Raw genomic sequence first — 23,657 nt, 5'->3', positions numbered from 1 at the left:
TATATGTAGCTAGTGAGATTATCCTTGAATACTAGTATGACACAAGAGGGGCCAGGAAATATTTCTTGGGGTAAATTTGGAGTAATTTATCAAGACATTTCTCAGATGCAGCCCTCTCTCCCAATAAATAGCTGATTTTAGTACTCAAATTGCTCTAAAGTCCATGTGCATAATAAGATTGTCCTGAAAACTGTATTGCATGACTGGGCTTGAGGTAGATTTTGAGGTAGAAGGGGGAGGGGAGGAGAATACACATTGAAATGAATGGGTCAGATCACACCACCTAAGAACTGTTGTCAGGCTGTATTCATCTCCATGGGGTGTTTGGATTCACCTGAAAACATTCCCTTGAGATGAATGAGTCACTTCACATCTTTGCAATCTTCCTATGCTCCAGAAGGTTGTGTAGAACCCCTTCTCCCTATGCTAGTCCCAAAAGTGGAGTACAGACTTTGGGGCTCCCCTCCTCTCACCCTTGGTACCACCATCTAGTAGATGTACTCTTCATAGGCTTTTGTTTACCACCTTCCTACCTGCCCTTGATCCTACTGGGGGGCATGATGGAGGGCAGAGCTGGTAGCTGAGGGATAGTGAGGTGTTCCCAGTAAGCCGTCTTGTACCCTTCAGTCACGCCCCCTTCACTACTAGCACTTCCTCAAAGCCAAGGGACATTCGCTGCCCAAAAGCTTCATTAAGGCAGAATGTTAAGGTAGACTAGATGAGCCTTGTACCCTTCCAGAATGCACCTATATTTAAATCTCTGAAAACCAAAGAATCCAAGAGTTATGGCAAAACCAACTTAAACATCTGTAAACCAGGAAGTGAAGGTACACTCTAGCTAGGCTAAAGTACTACAGCAAACATTTTACTGTTCATTGTGCTAGGCTGTAAAGTTACATAATGAAAATGAAAAAAAAAATCCACTTTTCATAGGAGAAAACAAACATACCTGATCCCTTATTTCTTTTAGTTTTTCCACTCTCTTGAGCTTTGTCACGTATTCTTGAACTTCTTTCAGGCCCATATCTGTGCAGAGACGAACTAAGAACCGTAGACCTAATTGTATATTAAAAATATATTTAGAAAAGGGCTTGATAGCAGGTGAAAAAATAGCAGTGTGCTTAACCTAGTAAAACCGAATGTATAGAGTAGCAGCATGGTCTTCTGGACATAGCATAGGACTGGAGATCAGGGTTTCCTGCTTTATAATACCAGCAATTCACACTGGAATCTTATGCAAGCAATTTTGACTTTTCTGTGGTTGACTGTAGAATGGTTAATAATACCTAAGGGGTGTTGTGAAATTTAGTTACTTAGTGTTTGTGAAACGCTTCGAAAATAAAAAGCATTATACATATGCTAATTTACTGAGAAACAATTCCCCATTAGCATTTTATTGAAAATAAGTCATCAGTGCCAAATGAGTTGAAAAGAATGGACATAGTTAGATTTTCTAATTACTCCAGTGTTGAGTCAGCACTTCACATGCATGGTGGGTGGCCTTTTAGCTCCTGCGTTAATATCAATCTCTATATAGTTCAAAAATTGATATGAAGGCTAAATGTGACTATGGCCGTCTAGGCTATGGAGACTATGGCTATGTCTACACCACAGACCTTACAGCAGCACAGCTGTACCACTGCAGCTGCGCTGCTGTAAGGTCTTCTGTGTAGCTGCTCTATGCCGACGGAGAGAGCTCTCCCGTTGGCATAATTAAACCACTTCCAATGAACAGTGGCAGCTACGTTGGTGGGAGAGCATCTCTCGCCGACATAGCGCTGTCCACACCAGCTCTTTTGTCAGTGAAACTTATGTCATTCAAGGGTGTGTTTTTTCACACCCCTGACTGACAAATGTTTTACTGACAAAAGTGCTAGTGTAGAAAGAGCCGATACCAGCATAGCCCCATAGTGCAGACGCAGCCTACACGGACAGAAGGGGTTTTTCCTGTTGCTGTAGGACCACCACTTCCCTGAACAAAGCCCTCTTCCGTTGACACAGCTGCATCTACACTAGCGGTTTTGTCAGAATAGCTATGCCAGTCAGCCTGACGGATGTAACTATGCTGATATAACTTTTCAGTGTAGACCAGGCTTGTATGATAAAATAGGAAGAACTAAGGGGAAGAGAGAACTCCTTTGAGCTACAGCCCCCATTTGGAAAAGAGCTGCCACTGTGTCTGTGTGCACAGCAGCATGAAATGACACCTATCTAAACACCACGCTAAACTATCAATAACTAGTAAACAGAAGAAAACCTCAACAACTAGTTAAAAGGTGATTTAACAATAGCTGAAGAAACACAGGGAGATGAGAGAGCTTCTGACTCATTGCCTTTACAAATTAACAGAACAGTGGAATGACGAACAGTGACTACCTTCCTGGCAGTTCTGTACTGCATCCTCAGTGTCATGGATTTGTGCCAGCAATGTTTAAAGAATGTTAGAATTACTGAAAGATTTTCAAAAAAGTCCACTCCTTTGATTCACACACTACAAATATTAACATGCCTTATATTTTTTTACCTATAGTTCTTAAAGTGAGAAACCATTTTGTAAAACTTGTGTTGCCATTGTTGACTTAACTAAGGCAAAAGTTTTGGTTTTCTACTACAGTAGACCTCCGAAAAGCCTGCTATTCAAGAGAATTTAGGAAACTTGATAAAATTAATAGTAGCTGAAAAAAATGCTGCAAGTCTATTTTTAAAAAAATAGTAAATGTTCTGCCTTAAACTGTTTAAAAATGTAATTCTGGTAAATGGCAAAATGACTGTTGTAGTACTGAGATTCTAAACAATGCGTGAGGTAAGAGGGCTGCTACAACAACATAGAGCAATGGTTCCCAAACCGTGCTCTGTGATGCTCTTCCATTCACCCACAGAGCTGCTTCTGCCAGTGGTGAAGCATCTATCAGTCTTCAAGAAGTGATGTTTCCTGCTACCATGTATCCCCAGTTTGACACTCTCTAAGGATTTCCAGAGACTACTTGAACAACTAAACTTTCAAAAAATGCTTTATGTCTTTTTGGGATACTTGGCTTTGGTAAAACTTTTAACCACAGTAAGATTTGTAGACTATAAAATGGAAGGATGGCAAACACAAGAAGAGAAACAATCTGGCCTTTGGAGATTACAGTAGCAGGGTCTACAGGTAACAACGGATGTTTCTGTAAGTACACGCATACAATTTAAAGGGCTGGTCTACACTGGGAACTTACATTGGCATAACTACATCTCTCAGGGGTGTGACAAATTCACTCCCCTGAGAGACACAACTATGCTGACCTAACCCCTGTAGACAGCACAGAGTCCGGAATGCCACCCCTGGAATTATGCCATCTCAAGCACGTGCTTGCTTTGCTGGTGCCTAGAGTTGGTTCTGACTGCAGGAAGAGGATAGGAGAAAGGAAGTCAATAAGCAAGTTTATTTTCATCTTCTTTCCTCAAAATTGCCCTAGTATTACTTTAGTCAAGCCCTAGAGTTGTCAGAAGGAATGTGCAGAATTAGTATGGGGAAAGAAGGTAGTCTGTGAGAATATTTTCTATTTATAAAATACTTACATAATATGGATTACTAATAGATATATTCAATATAGCGTAGAGTTTCCTTTACCTTGAAAACTACACCATTCAACGAAACAACTTACATTCAACATTGTCTGGAAATTTTCTGTGTATTTCCTTATACGTATCTAGAGATTTTTGGTAGTTACCTGCAAACAAAATAAACATCACACACACACACACACACACACACACACACACAATCAGATCAGAAACTGATGTGACTCGGTATTTCCCAGCTTTTTTCAGCTGCTTTATTTTTAAGAGTACATGGTTTAATAATCCTAGATCACAACTGATACAGTTAAAGTTGGCATTCTTTAATTATTACCCAACTATAATGATTAAGGCTGGTTGCGAACAGTTGAAAAAAAATTCAAATTTATTTTTTTTAAATGATGGGTGGGGCTCAAACTGAATTGGAATGTGCTGGTAGGACATACTGGGGATTTTCCCAGCATATCTAAATGAACATAATGTTGTCCAAGTTGTCTTGCTCCTTTGCTGAGAAAGCTCTTCTGTGCTGGATTTTGGTTGGGTGCTGACTTAATCTTTCAATTCACATAGTCACCCAGCTTCTACTCCCCCATCCCATAGAATCAGGTAATGGGGCAAACAATATAAGAAAACCTGAAAAACTGTCATTCGGTTCTTCTCTGTAAGGCTCTAAAGGAGCAAGGGAAAGAGTGGGAACAATGGAACAGCACAAAAGAAAAGTATTATTAAAATATCTTGTGTGTTTTGGTGCTGAACAATACAAAGAGGAAGACATGGACTCTGTCCCAGTGTGGTTATGATCAATAGCAGATTCAGAGTGTAGAATCCCAATTATAAAATTCAGCAGCTGAGAGCTCAGTGAGTGCTCAGTCTTGAAGTTGCAGTGTGTATTCTGTTTGTACAATTTACATTTTCAATTTTTTTTTTTTAATATCTAGAAATTGTACCCACTTCATATATTGTAAATGTAGTCGGTTCAGCTGAGCAACTCTAGAAATTTTCTACTTGGTTATTGTGACATGATGAGGTGCACTGACATAAATTAAATACAATATGTCTATTTATAGTAGTTTGGCCTGTTCTCTTTACTTGCACGTGACTGCTCCACTCATAAGTACAAGATAGCACAAACATGAACCAAAGTAAAACCAAGACTTCAAGGAAGGTCATACTTTGTTAGACAAGAAAATTCACAAAGCAGAAGCATGCTACTAGCTAAGGAGATTTTAGAACCAAGAACTCATAGAGCAGATGTACAAAAGATCAGTAGATAAAAATTCAAAATACATAAAGTAAAAAAAAAAAAAATTACAAAAAAAATCACAGAACAAAGACAGACAGACACTTACCACTTCTTCTATAACAACTAGCAACCATCAATTGCCATTTCACTTGTGTTGGTCTGTGTATAAATAAATAAAAACATTTGGTATACTAGCAAATGACGACAGGTTTCAGAGTAGCAGCCGTGTTAGTCTGTATTCGCAAAAAGAAAAGGAGTACTTGTGACACTAGAGACTAACAAATTTATTTGAGCATAAGCTTTTGTGAGCTACAGCTCACTTCATCGGAATGCATCCGATGAAGTGAGCTGTAGCTCACGAAAGCTTATGCTCAAATAAATTTGTTAGACTAATTGTTCGGTGAAGTTCAAAGTATTGGTGTACATCCACTATTAAACCAGTCTCAGAAAATTCTACTTGTTGGCTCACTCAGGGTGAATCCTTTCTAGGAAGGGCACATAAACTAATAGCATTTTTTTATTATGAGCAAGTTAAAAGATAATAAAAAGATATAGCTATGTGTGGGCTAGTCAGTTGCCATGTCAATTCTTCAAAGCTGACCGAAACCACATGTGGAAAGCTCTTTGAACTGTATAGTACTGTCTGATTGTTAATATGTCCTAGAAGATATTGCACTCTAACAATTTGTAGGGAGGCTTCTCTAGTGGAAATCTAGCATTTTTCTTTACCTTACTGGCTGTACTGTTCATCCATTATTTATTTATTTTTTATTCAACCACAGGTCAAGCCAATTTGACCTCCAAACAATTTCTCTATTTGTTTGCAGTCTAGTGCCCTGCAAAATAAGCTTATGTAAAACAAGTCTGCTACATATTTCTCAGTTGCAGCACATGTGTGTGCCTGCTGCACACAGCAATGGAATGCAAGTGAGCACCTAATGCACCTTCATTGTAACACAAATTATTAGTAGGCAACTTGGTATGAAAATCCTACATTTTTAGAGCACAGAATTAAGCTCCACAACTCCCACTACTGTTTGAATTGTACATGTTGCTAAAATTTGCCCCTGCAAGCTTCTCAAAAACACAATTTCTCAATTCATTTCAAAATACGGTCTTAAAATGCAAGTTAAAAGAGGTGATTTAAATATAAAATATCACTGAATTACTGGAATTAATATTCCACTAAAACAGATTTGAGAACTGGGGATTGGGGTTGAGGCAAAGTTATCATTTAAATGTCATTTTCTTTACAATCAGCATAACAACAACTGTTAAATTACTGTGGCCTATTTTTAGGATTAACAAATTGCAAATAGCATGTACAAGTTTTAGCGCCAAACAAGCTCCCAAATATTTATGTTCTGTTAGTACAATTAACAATCTCCTCTCCTGGAAAATGAATTCTCACAGATACTGTAATTACACAGCATAATCAAGAATTTCAGAGGTTAATAATTCACAGATACTTTTCAATCCATATACAATACACAAAGTTTCATGTATTGAGTGGTTAGAGAATTAGGCCTGAAACGTTTAGGTCTGTGCCAGAAAAAGATTATGAAATCAGTATGAATTTTTTCTTGTTTCAGCTGTGTTTTTTCCAGTGTTTTAAAATGGGCTAAGAGTGCCAACATATGTGATCCAAGAGCTTGACTGCATTACAAAGTTTTAAGGGGTTGGCAGCTTCACTGAACCGCATGATAGCAAGTCTTTAAACCAGTGTTTCCCAAATATTTTCACTGGTTTGTCTCCATTTTTAAAAGCTATTTATTTTAATAAAAGAAGCCAGTAGGTTGGACATTTCCTGGTAGTAAATGACTAGCTGGAGAAATTGAGGCCTGAGGCAAACAAGACTTCAGTTACCAAACAATGCCCAATGCTGAAGATACCATTTTGATGAACATTTTTTCCTTCCCCTCTTTCTGTGTGTGTTGCGTCTAGAGCTGCATGCTGCTGCTGCATTTGTTTACAGTATCAATCCTTTCCTTACAATTAATAACAAGCACAGTAACCAGTGGGAAAGCAGAACTTCATTTTGAGCATTTTACTAGAATTTAATTTCAATTATTATATTTTTAGACTTTCTATATAGTAGTATATGTTAATGAAGGGGGCTTTAAATACAAGGAACTTCCCATGTGGACCTGACTGTAAGGACAAAAGGGATAATGGAATATTTCTATAAATTATCTTACCTATTTATTTCCATATTTAATGTTTGGGATTCTTTTGTAATTGTAATTTTCTTGTTATAAAGTTTGCAGAAGAGTCATATAAATATACTGTCTCAATCTTAACTACAAGATGAAAGGTTTTTGCTGTTGACTTTCATTATTATTTGTAAAGGAAAAGCTATGTTGACAGATGTTTCTCATATGTCGTCCTGGAGATGGTGAGATTTGAGCAAGGTCATTCTGGTCTCATGAGGAAGGGAGTATCCAACAGTAGTGGGCCAGCCAAGAAAGCTGTCTCCATTTCTCATGAATTGTGGAGCTATGGTGGACGGTCCTAGTCATGGGGATAAAGGTGGTTCTTCAGGTAGGTTTCAGAGTAGCAGCCGTGTTAGTCTGTATTCGCAAAAAGAAAAGGAGTACTTGTGGCACCTTAGAGACTAACATTTATTTGAGCATAAGCTTTCGTGAGCTACAGCTCACTTCATCAGATGCATTTGATGGAAAATACAGAGGGGAGATTTATATACACACACAGAGAACATGAAACAATGGGTTTTATCATACACACTGTAAGGAGAGTGATCACTTAAGATGAGCCATCACCAGCAGCTGGGGGGGAGGGAGGAAAACCTTTCATGGTGACAAGCAGGTAGGCTATTTCCAGCAGTTAACAAGAACATCTGAGGAACACTGGGGGGTGGGGTGTGGGGGAGAAATAACATGGGGAAATAGTTTTACTTTGTGTAATGACTCATCCATTCCCAGTCTCTATTCAAGCCTAAGTTAATTGTATCCAGTTTGCAAATTAATTCCAATTCAGCAGTCTCTCGTTGGAGTCTGTTTTTGAAGTTTTTTTTGTTGAAGGATAGCCACCCTCAGGTCTGTAATCGAGTGACCAGAGAGATTGAAGTGTTCTCCAATTGGTTTTTGAATGTTATAATTCTTGACGTCTGATTTGTGTCCATTTATTCTTTTACATAGAGACTGTCCAGTTTGGCCAATGTACATGGCAGAGGGGCATTGCTGGCACATGATGGCATATATCACATTGGTAGATGCGCAGGTGAACGAGCCTCTGATAGTGTGGCTGATGTGATTAGGCCCTATGATGGTGTCCCCTGAATAGATATGTGGACAGAGTTGGCAACGGGCTTTGTTGCAAGGATAGGTTCCTGGGTTAGTGGTTCTGTTGTGTGGTGTGTGGTTACTGGTGAGTATTTGCTTCAGATTGGGGGGCTGTCTGTAAGCAAGGACTGGCCTGTCTCCCAAGATCTGAGAGAGTGATGGGTCGTCCTTCAGGATAGGTTGTAGATCCTTGATGATGCGTTGGAGAGGTTTTAGTTGGGGGCCAAAGGTGATGGCTAGTGGCGTTCTGTTATTTTCTTTGTTGGGCCTGTCCTGTAGTAGGTGACTTCTGGATACTATTTCCCCATGTTATTTCTCCCCCCCACCCCACTGTTCCTCAGATGTTCTTGTTAACTGCTGGAAATAGCCTACCTTGCTTGTCACCATGAAAGGTTTTCCTCCCTCCTCCCCCGCTGTTCGTGATGGCTCATCTTAAGTGATCACTCTCCTTACAGTGTGTATGATAAAACCCATTGTTTCATGTTCTCTGTGTGTGTATATAAATCTCCCCTCTGTATTTTCCACCAAATGTAGCTGATGAATTGAGCTGTAGCTCATGAAAGCTTATGCTCAAATAAATTTGTTAGTCTCTAAGGTGCCACAAGTACTCCTTTTCTTCAGGTAGCTGAGTGTGTTGGAGATCAGGACCATGATCTTGAATTAGATCAGATAATCAATGGGGAGCCAATGTCTCAATACAAGGATTGGTAAGCAGGACTATATAATGTTGCTTGGCAGGTAGGCTGTCATATTTTGGATCAGTAGAGCATTTTTAAAACCAGGACTTGAGCTTTTAGCATTATTAATAATAATAATTTACTTGTGCTGTGGTTAGTGCCCAAAAGCTCCAAACATTATTTGAGGCCCCGATGTACATGTGATGTACAAACACACAGAGAAATCTCTGCCCCAGAGAATTTACAATCTACAAAGACAATGAAGACAAAGGGTGGGAGAAAGAATCCAAAAATACAAGCAACTTTGCCAGTGTGGTGATAGGCAAAAATCCTGTTAATTCCAGTTTTATTTTCATTTTTTTGTTTGGTTATTTATCCTTATCCCTTGCCTATTTTTTTTTTAAATTATGTGAACTCTTGTCTTTACTCTCTCTATATTTTGCATTTAGCCCTAGTCTTTCTATTTGTTTACAATTTACTCAAACATTTGAGTTTAACTCTTGCTTTTCCCCCCCTTTTTTTACATTTAACCCTAGCCTTCTTTGTTTTAAATTATCTTAAACCATTTTCTTTTTTTATAATTTTATTATACATACCCTCACCCATTCAATTAAAATATTAATTTCTGCTGCATTTTTAATAACCTTTCTGCAGTATAGTCTTCTCTTGAATGGATTGCCCAAACACATAAATAGTTCCTTGTACTTTCAGGGGCATTTTAACCTGAGTGCCATACATGAATCAGACAGCTGGTCAAATTTTAGATCATCATAAACAAGCCAAGTAATAACTGAGTTTGGCTCAGGCTGATTTTGGATAGGATTCCCAAAACACACACAAAAAGAGAAATGCTACCTCTGGGTTTCATGGGATTGTGAATTTTAGCTTGTCTGTTGATGCATATTTCCATGTGGAATTTGTATGTGGTCCTTTTATGAGGAAATACAGATTTTTCTATAGTTATAAATTTTGATTGAACTCCGAGCTCCAGTTTCAAATTTGGCCAACTTTTTACATGTAGGTCGCTTGTATGTTAAACTCCATTTGTAAGTCTAGAATAAAATATGCAGACTACCTTAAATAGCTCATTCTGTGAAGTGCACAAACACAGTTTTACTAAGGTCAAATATAAAATTCAGAATAAATTAGATTTGTCAACATATATCCATTGTTAGCTGTTAATACTGTCCTCTTTGTGGTTTTATTTAGTGTTTGATGTTTTCTGCAATTCCACTCTTTTTATGAGAATAGGAACACTATGAACAAGGTTAATTGCTGAAAGATGCTTTTATTTATGAAGTTGAATCGACAGTTTTTACCAGATGAGGAAACCCTGGAAAGGAAGTCTTTTACTTTTGTTTGCATTAAGAGCTACCTAATAGAAACAAAAACACCCCTCCAAACAAATACAAGGTGAGGAACCTGATGAAACAATACCTAAAGCTGTATTTAATGCTGATAAAAAGAAAAGCAGTACTTGTAGCACCTTAGAGACTAACAAATTAACATATCATGTCTCCGAGATATAATTACAAGAAAAAAAACCCTCAGTACAAGATATTTGACTAAACATACAATAACAATCATTACTTACTGAATAAGCGCTGCTCTCTCAAAGTACTGAATGGCTTTTTCACAAAACTGGGTATCAATGTAATAGGCTCCAAGCCACTCAATGACCTCAATGTTCGAAGGGAAATACCGATATGACTGACAAAATAAGGAAGGTGAAAGAAACACAATTTTAGTGATAAACAACATTTTTATTTTATTTCTAGAATATCTTACTCACTTAAGTGTTTAATTCTCCAGATACCAAAAATATGTAATACATGAATGACAGCACTGTATTATACCAACTAACCCCTAAAGAGAACTTGTCAGGTTTTGTAATTACAAAATACTTTTTAGAAGAGTTACCTGAGATGAGTTTCACATTTTCCATCTGTCCTTACTAGAATTATTATTTTAGCATAGTTAGTAGCAGCAAAAGAGTATTTTTCCACACAAAAAAGTTTGCTTTTTTAGATTACTACTGTATGTAAATGAGTTAATTAAAATGCTAAGCAAGTTGTTTCTATAAACAAATTACACTAATCAGTTTCAGATAACCAAGCAGTCTGCTGGAAAACTCACTGAAAAACATTTTTTTTACTTTCAGAACAGGAGTGAGGCACCCAGTCAGAATAGAGCAAGGAAACTAGTGCTGAGTACCCTCACTTTACGGGTTCTGTGGATAAAGAGGCCAGTCTACAGAGTTGTCAGTCCTAACTTTAAACGTCTGAAAAAGAGAGTGTGTCAAGTGTATGCACATATGCACTTCAGTTCAGTGGAATATTTCTAATCTGTTTTTAATTAATCTTGGGATTAATGCCACGTAAATAAGCAAAACTTTTTTGTATTGTCTATAGATTTTAAATTTTACTGATGGAGGATATTGGGTATTATAAATAAGACTAATCTCTGAATTTACTAGAAACAAAATTTGTTACAAATGTTCTGTTGACATAAAGTGGAAATTTCCTAGAGTACAAAATGTTAATAATTCCAAGGGAATTAATACTAAGGGAACAATGCTAAAAAATCTGGAAGTGTAATTTTTTATTTATTTATTTTTTACCAAGTGGTCTAGGTTAAAATTGGCAGCAGTATGTAGAAAAATTGGGGTTTGGAATAAGGCAAATTTAAACTAGACAAATAAATAAATATATATATAAAAATAAGTGAGGCATTTAGACTTTTAAACTTCATTCCAACAAATATCAGAGGGGTATCCACAAAAACGAGGAGTCCAGTGGCACCTTAAAGACTAACAGATTAATTTGGGCATAAGCTTTTGTGGCTGTTGAAAACGTTCCTTGAGTCAGAGACAGCAAAAGTAGGCCCCCAGCTAAAACCTCTCCAGCACATCATCAACACTTCAAACTCCCTGGACACTCAACAACAGATTTTAAAGTAGCCATTCTGCAACAAAAAAAACTTCAAAAACAGACTTCAAAGAGAAACTGCTGAGCTACAATTCATTTGCAAACTTAACACCATCAATTTATAGAATGCATTTCAACTGAAGTAGACAATTTCAAGCATACAGTTACAGTTTCAAGACAATTATAGATATATACACAGTATACAGGTACAGCGGAAAACCTAAAGAAGGTAGCACTCATCTGACATTTTAAGTAGTGAAAATTGCCACAATTTACCCTGGTAAATCATTAGGACCCAGATTCAGCAAAGTGTGCAAGTATGTGCTTAACTCTAAGATTGTGAATAAGTTCTACTGATTTCACTAGTATGTACGAGTAAGCACATACTTAAGAGTTAGGCACACCCTTGAGTGTTTTGCTGAATCAGGGCTTATAACAATAAGGTAAATCCTTCTTTTTAACATTGATTGGGGTGGGCATGGGGCGGTGTGTGTGTGTGTGTAATAATTTTACCTACTTCTAAAATAAAGCCAACTATGGGGAAGAATGTGGCATGTTTACCAGTGCCAGTAAAACTACAAAACAATTTAGGACAAGAAATGAAAAAAATTTTATCTAATTATCACTATGGGAGAGATTTAGTACAGTAGGCCAGGATGCAAATACAAAAGTTGGAATTTTGCCAGGGTTAACATTCCTACTCTCCTGGGAAAAATGCCATGGCATCTTTTAATGGCCATAGGTGGTCAGAACTTCAGGAATTTTATTTCTGAGTACTAAAAAAAGGTTTAGAATTATACAAACAAAAAGAAATGCTTAGGTAACAATAGAATTATTGTTGTAAATTAACTACATAATAAAGGTAAACAGAATGCACAACCAAAATAGCACAAGAGGCTGTATTGTACAAACATTAATTAGCTTAGTGAATTAGGTGTTAGCACAAATAAGAAAAGGTAGCTAAATACCCAGACACTGGTCACTTTTTAATCAAGTTTCATATTAGTACGTTTCCATGGAAAGAATATCATATACTTTACTTTTTCTCCTACCAGCATTGCTGGGGCTTTGGTTCACTTCTGATTTACAGAGAGGAGGGATATTTACTAAGGCCCTGATCCACGAAGGGATTAAGGCCATGTCTACACTTACAAGCTAGCGCTCAGGTAGCCTCATTATGCTGATGTGAGAGAGCTCTCCTGTCGAGATAATAAAACCAGCTCACTGAGTTCCAGCAGCTATCCTGGCAGGAGAGCGCCTCCTGCTGACAGCGCTGTGCACATGAGCACTTATGTTGGAAAAACTTATGTCACTCAAGAGTTTGGTTTTTTTTACACCGAGTGACAAAAGTTTTGCCGACATAAGCACTCGTGTAGACATGGTCTTAGGCGTTGCGGTGCTGAGCATTCCAGCACCTACCTTTTAGCCCTGGTCTACACTACAGACTTATGTCAGTCAGTACAACTAAATCACTCAGGAGTATGGAAAATCCACACCTCTGAGTGACAGTTATACCAACATAAGTCTATAGTGTAGACCAGGACTATGTCAATGGGAGGGCTTCTCCTGTTGACATAGCTGCCATCTTTTGGGGAGGTGGAGTACCTACATTGACGGGAGAAACTCTCCCATTGGTGTAGGTAGCATCTTCATTAAGTGCTACAAGGGCAGAGCTGCATTGGTACAGCTGTGCTGCAGCAGTGCTGTAAGTGTAGACAAGCCCTTAGGTGCTCTTAAAAAAAAAAAAAAATCTCAGGAACTGCACTGTTATCCACAAAGCCTGAGTTAGGGGCATAGGCTCCTATGCAATAAATGGGGAGAGACAGGTGCCTTAAAACGAAATCCACAAAACCAGCATGCTAGACAGGGAGCCAGCTAATCTAGCCAGTGGAAGATTCCAACCAGAGGATGTGTGCACTACTGCCACCCTCCCCTTGGAGTCTTTGGTGCCTAAATGCAGGCTACAAGCAGGCACCTATCTCTGTTTGTGATTCATAAACCAAGGGAAGATAAGCATTCAGCCACATAAGTCACGTGCAGGGGGGTCTGATCTAGTAGGTGGGCTCAGAGACACCTATCAGATCGGGCCCAGGGGACGGAATGGGAGGAGGGAACTCTTTTATAGAAGTGGTTAGGGTATAATCACCTGGAATGTGGGAAATCCCCAGTTCAAGTCCTCCCTTCTCCCTAATGAGGAGAAGGGAATGAGGAGAAGTGATCTGAACAGGGATCTGCCATCTCCCAGATGAGTGACCATTAGGCTATAGAGCCATTCCAACTCTTTTCACTGGCCCAGTTAATATTTAAATTATTAAATTATTTAATTACAGAGGAAAAACTTCAATAGGAGAGATTGAGGGAGCCCCGCATCAGAATATCCCATAGCCTTTTTTGGTGTACTCATTATAAAGATCTGACAATAAAAGCCTGATTTACAAAGAATTATACTTTCCTAAGAAAAGAATCTGATTCTCTTTACTTTCTATACATACTTTAGGCAATTTAAATACTACTGTAAATAAACATTGCCTTGTCATGTGTCTATTGCACAATTTTATTTCTATAAATATTAGAAAATGCATCGGTCACATACCTCATAGTAATACTGAAAAGCTTGGGATTTATCACCTTCATTATCATACAATTCCCCTAGTTTCGACAGTGCATATGAATCAGTTGGAACTACACTGATAAGCTGCATGAGCCACTCTATGGCTTGGTTGGGATCCTCCATTATTTCATATCTGAGGTATCTTCAGTTAAGGACAATTCAAACGGTGACCATATTTTGGTTCATCAAGAGGAATTCTTATCATGTTATATTATGTAAATGTAATCCAAAAGTTGCATGTTGAAAAGATTTGCCAGACATAGCAATGTGGAAATATATTTTGTTTTTTTGCACATTTACTTAATAATTTCTTTCCACTCAGATGTACTTTAGTTTACTATAAATAACATAATTAAGTGTTAGCAGTCTAGGCTGCTCTTTCAACCTTAAAAACACTTTTGGTGTGGTTCTTCTTTCTCTCACTAATTTTACATTGGTGTAAGTTCATTAACTTCAATGGAGTTGCTCCTGATTTATAACAGTGCAACTGAAAGGAGAATTAGGCACCCTATTTCTATGCCCCACAAACTTACTAGGTTTTCTTAGTGTGGTTCTGTGCTACACAAAACGACAAGGCAAAACTGTCACCACCTTATGCAGTAAATCTGTTCCTTAGGTGCCACTCTGTGCTGCATCTCTAAGAAGCACAGCACAGAATTTGCAGCTTAGGGGAAGAGGGCTTTAAGCCACCTTTGCACTCTTCCACTTCTGGGCAGCTCTGAGGGCTGGAGCAGTCCCCACTGTAATTAGATAGCCTTAAGGGGCCTGTTTAGTTACAGCAGCTTTCCTGGGTGCTAGCACAGTTCATAATCCCCACAGAATGATGTAGCTCCTCCCCAACACACTCCTCCTACTCTCAACCCTGTCCCCAGAATGCCCCCTATGCCAGAGCTTGCAAGGAGGTCCTCTAAAGGCAGAGTTACCCAGTGTCAATACAGGGGAATACTCCTCCAGCCAGAACCAGGGCTTTAGAACCCCTTTATGCCACTCCAGTGCTTTAACCCATTGTAAAGGGGCAGGAGCAAGAGTGAAGACCTCATTCCTTGTGTATAGTTAGATTCATATCTGCTTACTTTTCTGACTGGTTTCAGAGTAGCAGCCGTGTTAGTCTGTATTCGCAAAAAAGAAAAGGAGTACTTGTGGCACCTTAGAGACTAACAAATTTATTTGAGCATAAGCTTTCGTGAGCTACAGCTCACTTCATCGGATGCATTCGGTGGAAAATACAGACTTGATTAGCAACATCTTCCTAGCCTCCTTTTAGTCTGGGACCAACAATCACTCACACCCCCATGGAGGCTCCTCTCCACCCCCAAAGGATACCTAAACGAAACTGGAACAAAGGACAGTAACAATGGGGGTGTGAGTGATTGCTGGTCCCAGACCAAAAGGAGACTAGTCTGTAAAAGAGGCTTATTGGCACATCTCTGAGGTTTTGGTTTTTTTATTTTCCTGCCTTCTCTGTCAATTACAAACGTTAAACAATCCTGTCAAAATGAGTTTCCTGCTCAGAAGATGTTGCTAATCAAGTCTGTATTTTCCACCGAATGCATCCGATGAAGTGAGCTGTAGCTCATGAAAGCTTATGCTCAAATAAATTTGTTTAGTCTCTAAGGTGCCACAAGTACTCCTTTTCTTTTTTACTTTTCTGACTGTTATCCATTTTATCACTTTCACTACTTTTAAAAATGCTGAGCCAATACTGCAATGGAATTCCATTATGCCTTGGAAGGGATTCTATTGTGGTTTGCACATCACAGACAGAATTCTTAACTAAGTTCTGGCTGCAGAATCTTTACTGCTGATGAGGCCGAGAGCCAAGAAAGACCCCAACTTAGCTTTCAGATCCCAGGCTAATTTTGCAGGATTGACAGATGATTTTGCTTTTACATGTAAACCGAGCAGACTTGGTCTGGAAGCCACTGAGAAAATAAACAAGGAACCCTATGGAGCTATTTTTACAAATTCCCTTGTCAGAATAGATCTTCACTGTAATGAACTATAATATTTTGTTTAAGGTTTTACATCCATTATGCTTATGTCTGTTATATTATTTTTAAAATAACATCAGTTGCATATTTAAAGGGTTACAGGACTCTCCTCAATGTTAATTATCCTTATATAAAGAGGCCTTCCTCATGTGTGTTAAGTCTACTGGCTTCAACGACATTGCTCACCAAAATAAAGGGTTGCAGAATCAGGCCTTATTTTTACACACCAAATATATTTTAACCCCACATGAATGCCTCCTGATTAAATGTAAATTTTTTTAGCCACACGAAAACAACTTTTATGTCTTGATTAAGACTAATTTCAGCTAATCCTCTAATGTAGACTAAATTCAATATTTGGCATCATGACCCAGGAAAAGATACAAGCTTGCTATTTGGTAGAGAACTTGGGCACTGTTTCGAAGGATTGCCTGAAGTTTCAGAAAACAATCCAAAGCCTCGTCTATTCTGTTTAACTTTTTATATGTTAAACCTAAAAATAAAAGTTCTAAAATGAATTCAACAAGCAAAATAAATCAGTACAGGCACAGTAACTTAGCAGAATAACCAAGGAGAATGAAGCAATATTTAGAGGGATGCTATCAACTTAAAAATCATATTTTTGTCTGATTTTTTTTCCTGTATTATTGCAATAGGGAACACATGAAAGAGACTGAAAAAATATTTTTCTGTTTTCAGTTTGTTTAATTTGTACATTTGGCAGCCCTTTTTGGATAGTCAATGTCACTGTTTTGATAGTCGGTCAGTTTTCCTCGTTTATTTTAGGTTTTCATAAAGCAACAGATTTTTAAAAAATGTTTTTTCTAAAAATAAGAAAAAACAGGATTGTAAAGCCACAGGGATACTCAAGGCAGATGTGGTATTTGAAACTACCTTTAACTTTTTTAAGTTGGAGTCCTTTTTTCTAAAAAGCAAGTTGCATCACTGCTTAGAGGTAAACGCAATATACCTGCGCTTTCCCCAATGATCACTCTCTCATCTAAACTGCATCTCAGTAGATTTGCTATGCCGCTTGCTTAAGAACCATCTTAACAGTCCTTTCAGGCAGTGTGACCTGAATGAACCAAAGCTGAGTAGGGCAATGGTCATGATTGACCCATTCAATCAAGGCCCACTGCTGTACATAACACCATCCCTTTAACAAGGGGCATCAGAAAAGGAAAGGGGGTTAATCTAATTGAGTAGTACTATCCCAAACCTACATTTTGAACAGAAAATAGTTCTTAGCACTTATAGCAATTTTTATCTTCAAAAGTGATTTACCGACATCAAGAACTCTAAGAACAGATGAGTAATATTGGTGCAGAGTTTCTGTGGAAAAGGTTTGAAGGACATTATCTCACTTTACATCTTAAATCATGAAGTAAAAGAATTAACAGTTTATTGGAAATAACAGAACATATTTTAATTTCAATTAACATTTCTAAAAAGGACAAGTTTCAAAGCTAGAATCTCAAACACATTAGCACTAGCCTTATCCAGACTGTAAGCTATGCAAACACTTTTACATTACCTATATTGTAAAGTGCTTCAGTGCATGAGGAATCATTCCTTAGAGCTTCCTTATAAAACTCTGCTGCTTTTTCATAGTCTCCATTTGCAAACACAGTATTTCCTTTATTAGTGAGAGCTGATGGGTTGTATCTATCAGAATTCACAGCTAAATCTGCATAGTTGGTTGCTTGTGCGAATTCATTCTCCTGTGTAAACAAAATATATATAGTACATTAACAACTTAATATACTATCAATCAATAATTTTCTTTGGAGCTAACCTTAGTTGTTTATGGTTGATATAACAGCAGTCTGAAAAAAATGTAGTAATCTTCAATCCTAATATTATTCTTTATGAGGTTGTAGAAAACAGATCACTCACATTTTTCAGGTCATAGAAACCTGAAAATTACAGAGTGAGACCTATATTGTCATCTTGTCCATCTCCCTCCAATACGGGCTTGCTCCTTATTTTGGTAGGAAAGGTAGGGGAAACACTGTAGAATCATTTAAGCCTCCAAAATGAACTTCTTTTATATTCTACTTGAAAATTAATATTAATCAGAGAGGCAGAGCAGACAGCATAGAGCAGTGTTTTAAATGTCGCTGTCTCCACTTCTCCCTGAGTATAGTTATGAGAGTTAAGCATGGGATCACAGCCCTATTACTCATGTGCAGGTGAACAGAACCCTGCCAGAGATGGAGGGAGATAAAAGTGCAGGTGAGCCCAGCAAGAGACAAGGAATGGGTGACAGGTCAGGCAGCTGAATACATACATTCAGAGAGCACAATAGCAGTAGGAAGCCAGGGCATAAATAACTAGAACATACATATATGAAGAGCTTCATGAACATTAACTAATTCACCTTCACAACATCCACATGAGGGAAGAGTCTCTTATACCCAGCAGTGGCTCAGTCTCATTCCTCCTGGCATAGCAATTGGAACACTCCTTTCTGTCTGCTCTGCTTCCTGTACCTCTATAAAAGCAGAACACTCCCATACATAGGTGCCGATTCCATGCATGCTCTGGAGCTGGAGCACCCAGGGGGAAAAAAGTAGTGGGTGCTCAGCATCCACCGGCAGAGCCGCCTATTAGCTCCTCCTCTTCCCTCGCAGTGGCTCTCACCTACCAGTGATCAGCTGTTCAGCAGCAGGCGCTGGGGGAGGAGTGGGGGCAGGAAGAGATGTGGGGAGGGGGCGGAATGGGCCAGGAAGAGGTAGGGTGGGGGCGAAGAGGGGGTTGGGGCTTGGGTCAAAGCAGGGGTACGAGCACCCTCTGGGAACTCAGGAAGTTGGTGCCTCTGCTCCCACAGCCTCTACTTTCAATTAGGAAGTGAAGGCAACAATTGTAATTTAAATATTTAACATTTATAATCAAAAATAATAAAGTACTTTGCTCTTGCATCGCACTTAATAGTTCAAAACATTGAACAGACATTGATTAGTTAAAATGGTGTCTTTTCTTACTTCTCGTTTTCATGAGCATTGTCTCTTAATGCTGAGAAAGAACATGTGGATAAATACAAAAATTGCTAGGGAGGCATAGGCTCTTCCGAAACTCATAGTTAACAACAACAACAACAACAACAACAACAACAAAAAGGCATACTTACCAAATAATAAAGAAATGAAAGGTTTGTTGCAGCTGCACTTTTTACTCTGCTATCCTTTTTTTCAAACATTTTTAAAGTCTCCACAGCCTAGAATTAATTTACAATCAAGTTACTAAATTGTAACAAAAACTTACTCAAACTATTACTGTGCAGGTCAAGCCTATGTTTTTCTGAAGGAATAAACAACTAAAATTACTACTTGATTTATATTACTAATTATTAGTTAGTAATTTATTAATTACTACTTAGACAACAATTATACATAACCTTTTCTACTACAAAATATTTGATATTTCATACTTTTAAAATTCCCATAGTACTGGCAGTTTTGTTTGCAGCGTATGGATCAGATTTAGAAAATACCTGAACTTTCTGTTCAGATAGCCACACTTTTCCACAGAAGTTCCATTCATTAAAACACAACAACAAAAAAAACTTCACTGACATATTCATTTTGTCAACTACCTGTATTGTGTAAGTATTTTCACTTTTTCTGCATCTTTACCCAAGATTTTTTTCTTAAAGACTTACAAACAAAAAAATATGAATGTAACAATACAAAAAGTATGTAACACAGTATGTTTGGAGTACAAATAGAAATTTTGCGTTGTGTATTTATCAGAAATGACCAATCATTTTCGTATCTCATACTACACAATACGCTTAGAGAAGTGAGGATTGAGGACAACGCATATGCAAATTAAGGAGTTTTACAGATCCCTTTGTACATCAGAAATTAATTTCATAAACTTTGGCGAGGCGATACTGATATGTGAAAAGAGTAACAAAAATGATATAATTAACTAACAAATTTAAAAATAAAGGGCAATTTTTTCAGCAATATAAAAAAAGATACATTTCTATAGACCAAATATAACAAAATCTTTGGCTAGGTTCTACTAAATATTTACATTATGTATATAAAAAACTGTTTAATCATATTTTTGCCTCAGTTCCACTCTCCATTACAACAATGCAAATGTAAGGACTTCAAGTTATCCACTATTTGCATGATTAAAACTCCTCCTTTTTCCCTACACCAGTTAAAATCTTGATGGCTTATCATAGTAATGTGAATGCATAATGCTCTCTGGTGGTGTGCCAAGGCAGGGGAAAAAATATAAGGTTTTAAAATGATCCACGAACATGCTATTTTTACATTACTCAAAACGCATGACTTAGCGTGGCATAAGAGGACATATAAAGTTTACACAGTTAGCTGAAGTTTATTGCTCCCTAGCAAACTATATGGGAAGTACAAACTACTATAAAGGAGAACATTTTTTTAATTATATAGCATTCTCTGAGAAAAGCACCAATTTGAGAGACAAGGAAATAGTTTCAAAATGCATGACTTCAGATTTTATGGGCTTTGAAACTCAAGACTTTAGCTATAAGGATTTTGGTTCTCATTATGTATTTGACTGAAGAAAGAATTGGTCCCATAGATCTACAAGTACAGTACTGTTATATTTGAGGTATTCTACCATTAAATTGTTTCTTCAAGTTCAGGCTGCACATCTCAGTTACAATGGAATTCTGGTTTACTGACCTTTCAGCTATATATATCTAATTGCTTTCCTAAAGTCATTTCCTATTGTTCCTGATTTGTTTGCCCTTTCCTTCTACTGATATGGTGGCGCCTTTGGTTATAAAGATTAAAGTGGAAGTAATTTCTTTGTTTTCAAAGAGACAAAAGAAGTTCACAGATAATTCTGGGTGCTGCTCAGCTGCTGGTAAAGCATATTATAGACTGTGAGAGCCAGATGAAGCCATGACATGCCGTGGCATTAAAATGCCTTAGCGGTACTCATTCTATCATGGTGGAAAGTGGAAATGTTGATTCTATATACACGTCTCAATTTGGAAAGTTCACTATTTATGTATCTTAAGAGTAATGGTCAATTGGACACAACCATCAAAATACACTGTCAAAACCAATCCTTATAACTAGATTCCACTGTACACGTTATATATGTACAAGGGCAAAGTTTAAATGTAATGCACCTGGCCTAATCTGTGGATTCCCAGTAATGGTAGTAGAACTCACAAGGCTAAATCCCAGTGTTCTGCTTTAAAATTTTATACCAGAACCATCTTGTAAATTGAGAGAGAGATTCAAAACACCATTAACACACAAAGATTATTTTAAAACAATATGTAAGCCTGAAAATGGCTAGGTAGATGGTCAGTAGAGATTTCTGATATCTATTTTACTTATGAATTTATTTGTATCTTTGACCTGAAACCATCTCATTGTGTACCTATCTAGTCCACATAACAATGAGCTCATGTCACTGCTACTCTCATGTGTTAAAATCTTTTGTTAAATTAGATTATAAAGTCTTCTGGGCAGATACACCCTTACTATACATTTGTACAATGCCTAGAATGGTGAGGTCCCAATCCTACCATACTACTAACATTAATAATGTTCCTCAGAATGTGGGTCCTTCATATTACTTCATGATTTAACTGTCCTCTGACTTCAGATTGATGCTACTGTTTCACAGTACATCATTCCAATCTCAAACTCTGTATAAGATTTCAATTCAGCATTCCAGAAATTCACCAGTTCCTGTACTAGCCCCACAGAACAGAAATACCATTTAAATCTCACTTCTGTAATTTTATTTCTTGTAGTTTCCAGTAGAATTTATGAAAAAACTGTTGGATACAATGAAGCATGGAACTGGGGCAAGGAAGTGGAAACTCTAATTGATAATTACCGAATAGAGAGGAAGTTTGTTAGATAGTTAGAACAGGTGACAGGGAGCCAGAAGTCCTGGGTTTTATCCCTGTGTCTGCCACAGATTCACTGTATAACCATGAACAAATCACGTAACCTCAAATGCCTCCTTTTACCTACTCTCCTACCTCAGAGGGGTGCTGTTGTGAGGTTTAATTAATGAATTTTCACAAAGATCTTTGAGACACTATGCTAGAAGGTGTTACGTATATAATTTTAGATAAAAATATATTTGAATTAGATGCAAACAGTTCTAACACTGCATAAGATCAAGAAATTCAAAAGGGAAGTTCCCACAGCAGCTTTAGGTCATATTTTATAATTACATTTTTGCTGCTTTAAAAAGACCCAAAGTATGGAACAGCAAATTTTGTGTTGTTATTTTAAGGTGAATTATTTTTTCCCCTCTTATTTTTAAACTTTTAATGCTATCATCAATGTATACTACAGGGAGTGCTCAGTTACACTCATTATAGTTACAGTAGCAGAAGATTTTCATTGTAACCTCTCTTTTTACACACTCATAAAACTTTTTGAAGTTTACTTTGGGGACTGAAATTTTCCATGTTTTTTCTTCAGCCAAGGTGAAGGGTAGTGTCAGGTGGTTTTTTTGTTATTGTTTTTGGAAGTTTGAGCAAAAATCCCATCAATTGTTCTTGAGTTTGCTGTTGTTCAGATGAAGCATTTTTCAATTTTATCAAATTCTGTCCAAGACTTTACCCACGGAATGGGACCTCTCTTCTATATTTTTCTTTGAATAAAATGCTAGAGTAATGCAAAGGTAAGAATGGAAATCTATGACACGTGAAAGTTAGGAAAGAGCATATTATGTGTATACTGTCTCTGTGTACATTCTCTAAATATATACTGGTTACTATACATGATTACAGGTTGTATTTAAGGTTATAGAAAAATGCATTTTTCATTATATATTTGAGAAATTGTATGATCACATAAGTAAAGATTATCCTAATACATTCATGCATAATTGCAGTGTTAAGGTAGTGCACTGTATCTTAACTTTCACATTTCCAGTCTTCTGAGTATGGAGTGCAGCATAAAAGATGCAAAGCTGCCACATGTTTGCATTGGTAAGGGTATCCAGTTTAAGAAAATGATTCACTTATGTATTATGTACATTACACTTCTGTGAATACGGAGGAGCAAAAGGTATACTATGATCAGGAATGAGACACTCCAAAAATAAAATAAAATGCAGCTTTCTTGTTTGAGGTTCTTACTTGCTTTGCCCAGGCTAAGTCCCAATACCAAGGCACTGAGAATAGTGACAGTGTCATGGAAGCAATAATCAGGTCATAGGATGCCTCCTGGTTACCTTGTTAATATAGCTGTGTCAAAAGAACAATTGAAAAAAGGGACTTCTTGGCTGAATTTACATCATCAAGGCACCCAATCTTTTATATTCACAGACAGAATTTGTACAGGCAATTCATTGGACTCAAAAGCGT

At 37.5% G+C, this 23,657-nt stretch overlaps 1 protein-coding gene across 5 annotated transcripts in view; it reads right to left on the bottom strand.

Moving 5' to 3' along the window:
• IFT88 (intraflagellar transport 88) overlaps window positions 1-23,657 on the bottom strand; it is an 88,179-nt gene that overhangs the window by 25,893 nt on the left and 38,629 nt on the right. For all 5 annotated transcript variants that reach the window (XR_006277611.1, XM_038409373.2, XM_043504275.1 and 2 more), the window contains 8 exons: window positions 19,440-19,526; window positions 17,844-18,030; window positions 16,694-16,802; window positions 14,301-14,451; window positions 10,375-10,490; window positions 4,908-4,960; window positions 3,645-3,710; window positions 950-1,056 (listed from right to left, as the gene is read on the bottom strand). Coding sequence is in view for 4 of the 5 variants with exons in the window: in XM_038409373.2 (XP_038265301.1) it covers window positions 950-1,056; window positions 3,645-3,710; window positions 4,908-4,960; window positions 10,375-10,490; window positions 14,301-14,451; window positions 16,694-16,802; window positions 17,844-18,030; window positions 19,440-19,526 (876 nt within the window). In the remaining variant the exon portion in view is untranslated. The remainder of the gene's footprint in view (window positions 1-949; window positions 1,057-3,644; window positions 3,711-4,907; window positions 4,961-10,374; window positions 10,491-14,300; window positions 14,452-16,693; window positions 16,803-17,843; window positions 18,031-19,439; window positions 19,527-23,657) is intronic.

The sequence above is a fragment of the Dermochelys coriacea genome, chromosome 1 (assembly GCF_009764565.3).
Source record: "Dermochelys coriacea isolate rDerCor1 chromosome 1, rDerCor1.pri.v4, whole genome shotgun sequence".
Taxonomy (NCBI): Eukaryota; Metazoa; Chordata; order Testudines; family Dermochelyidae; genus Dermochelys; species Dermochelys coriacea.
The sequence above is the reverse complement of the archived record's forward strand: the minus strand, read 5'-3'. Positions and strand labels throughout refer to the sequence as shown.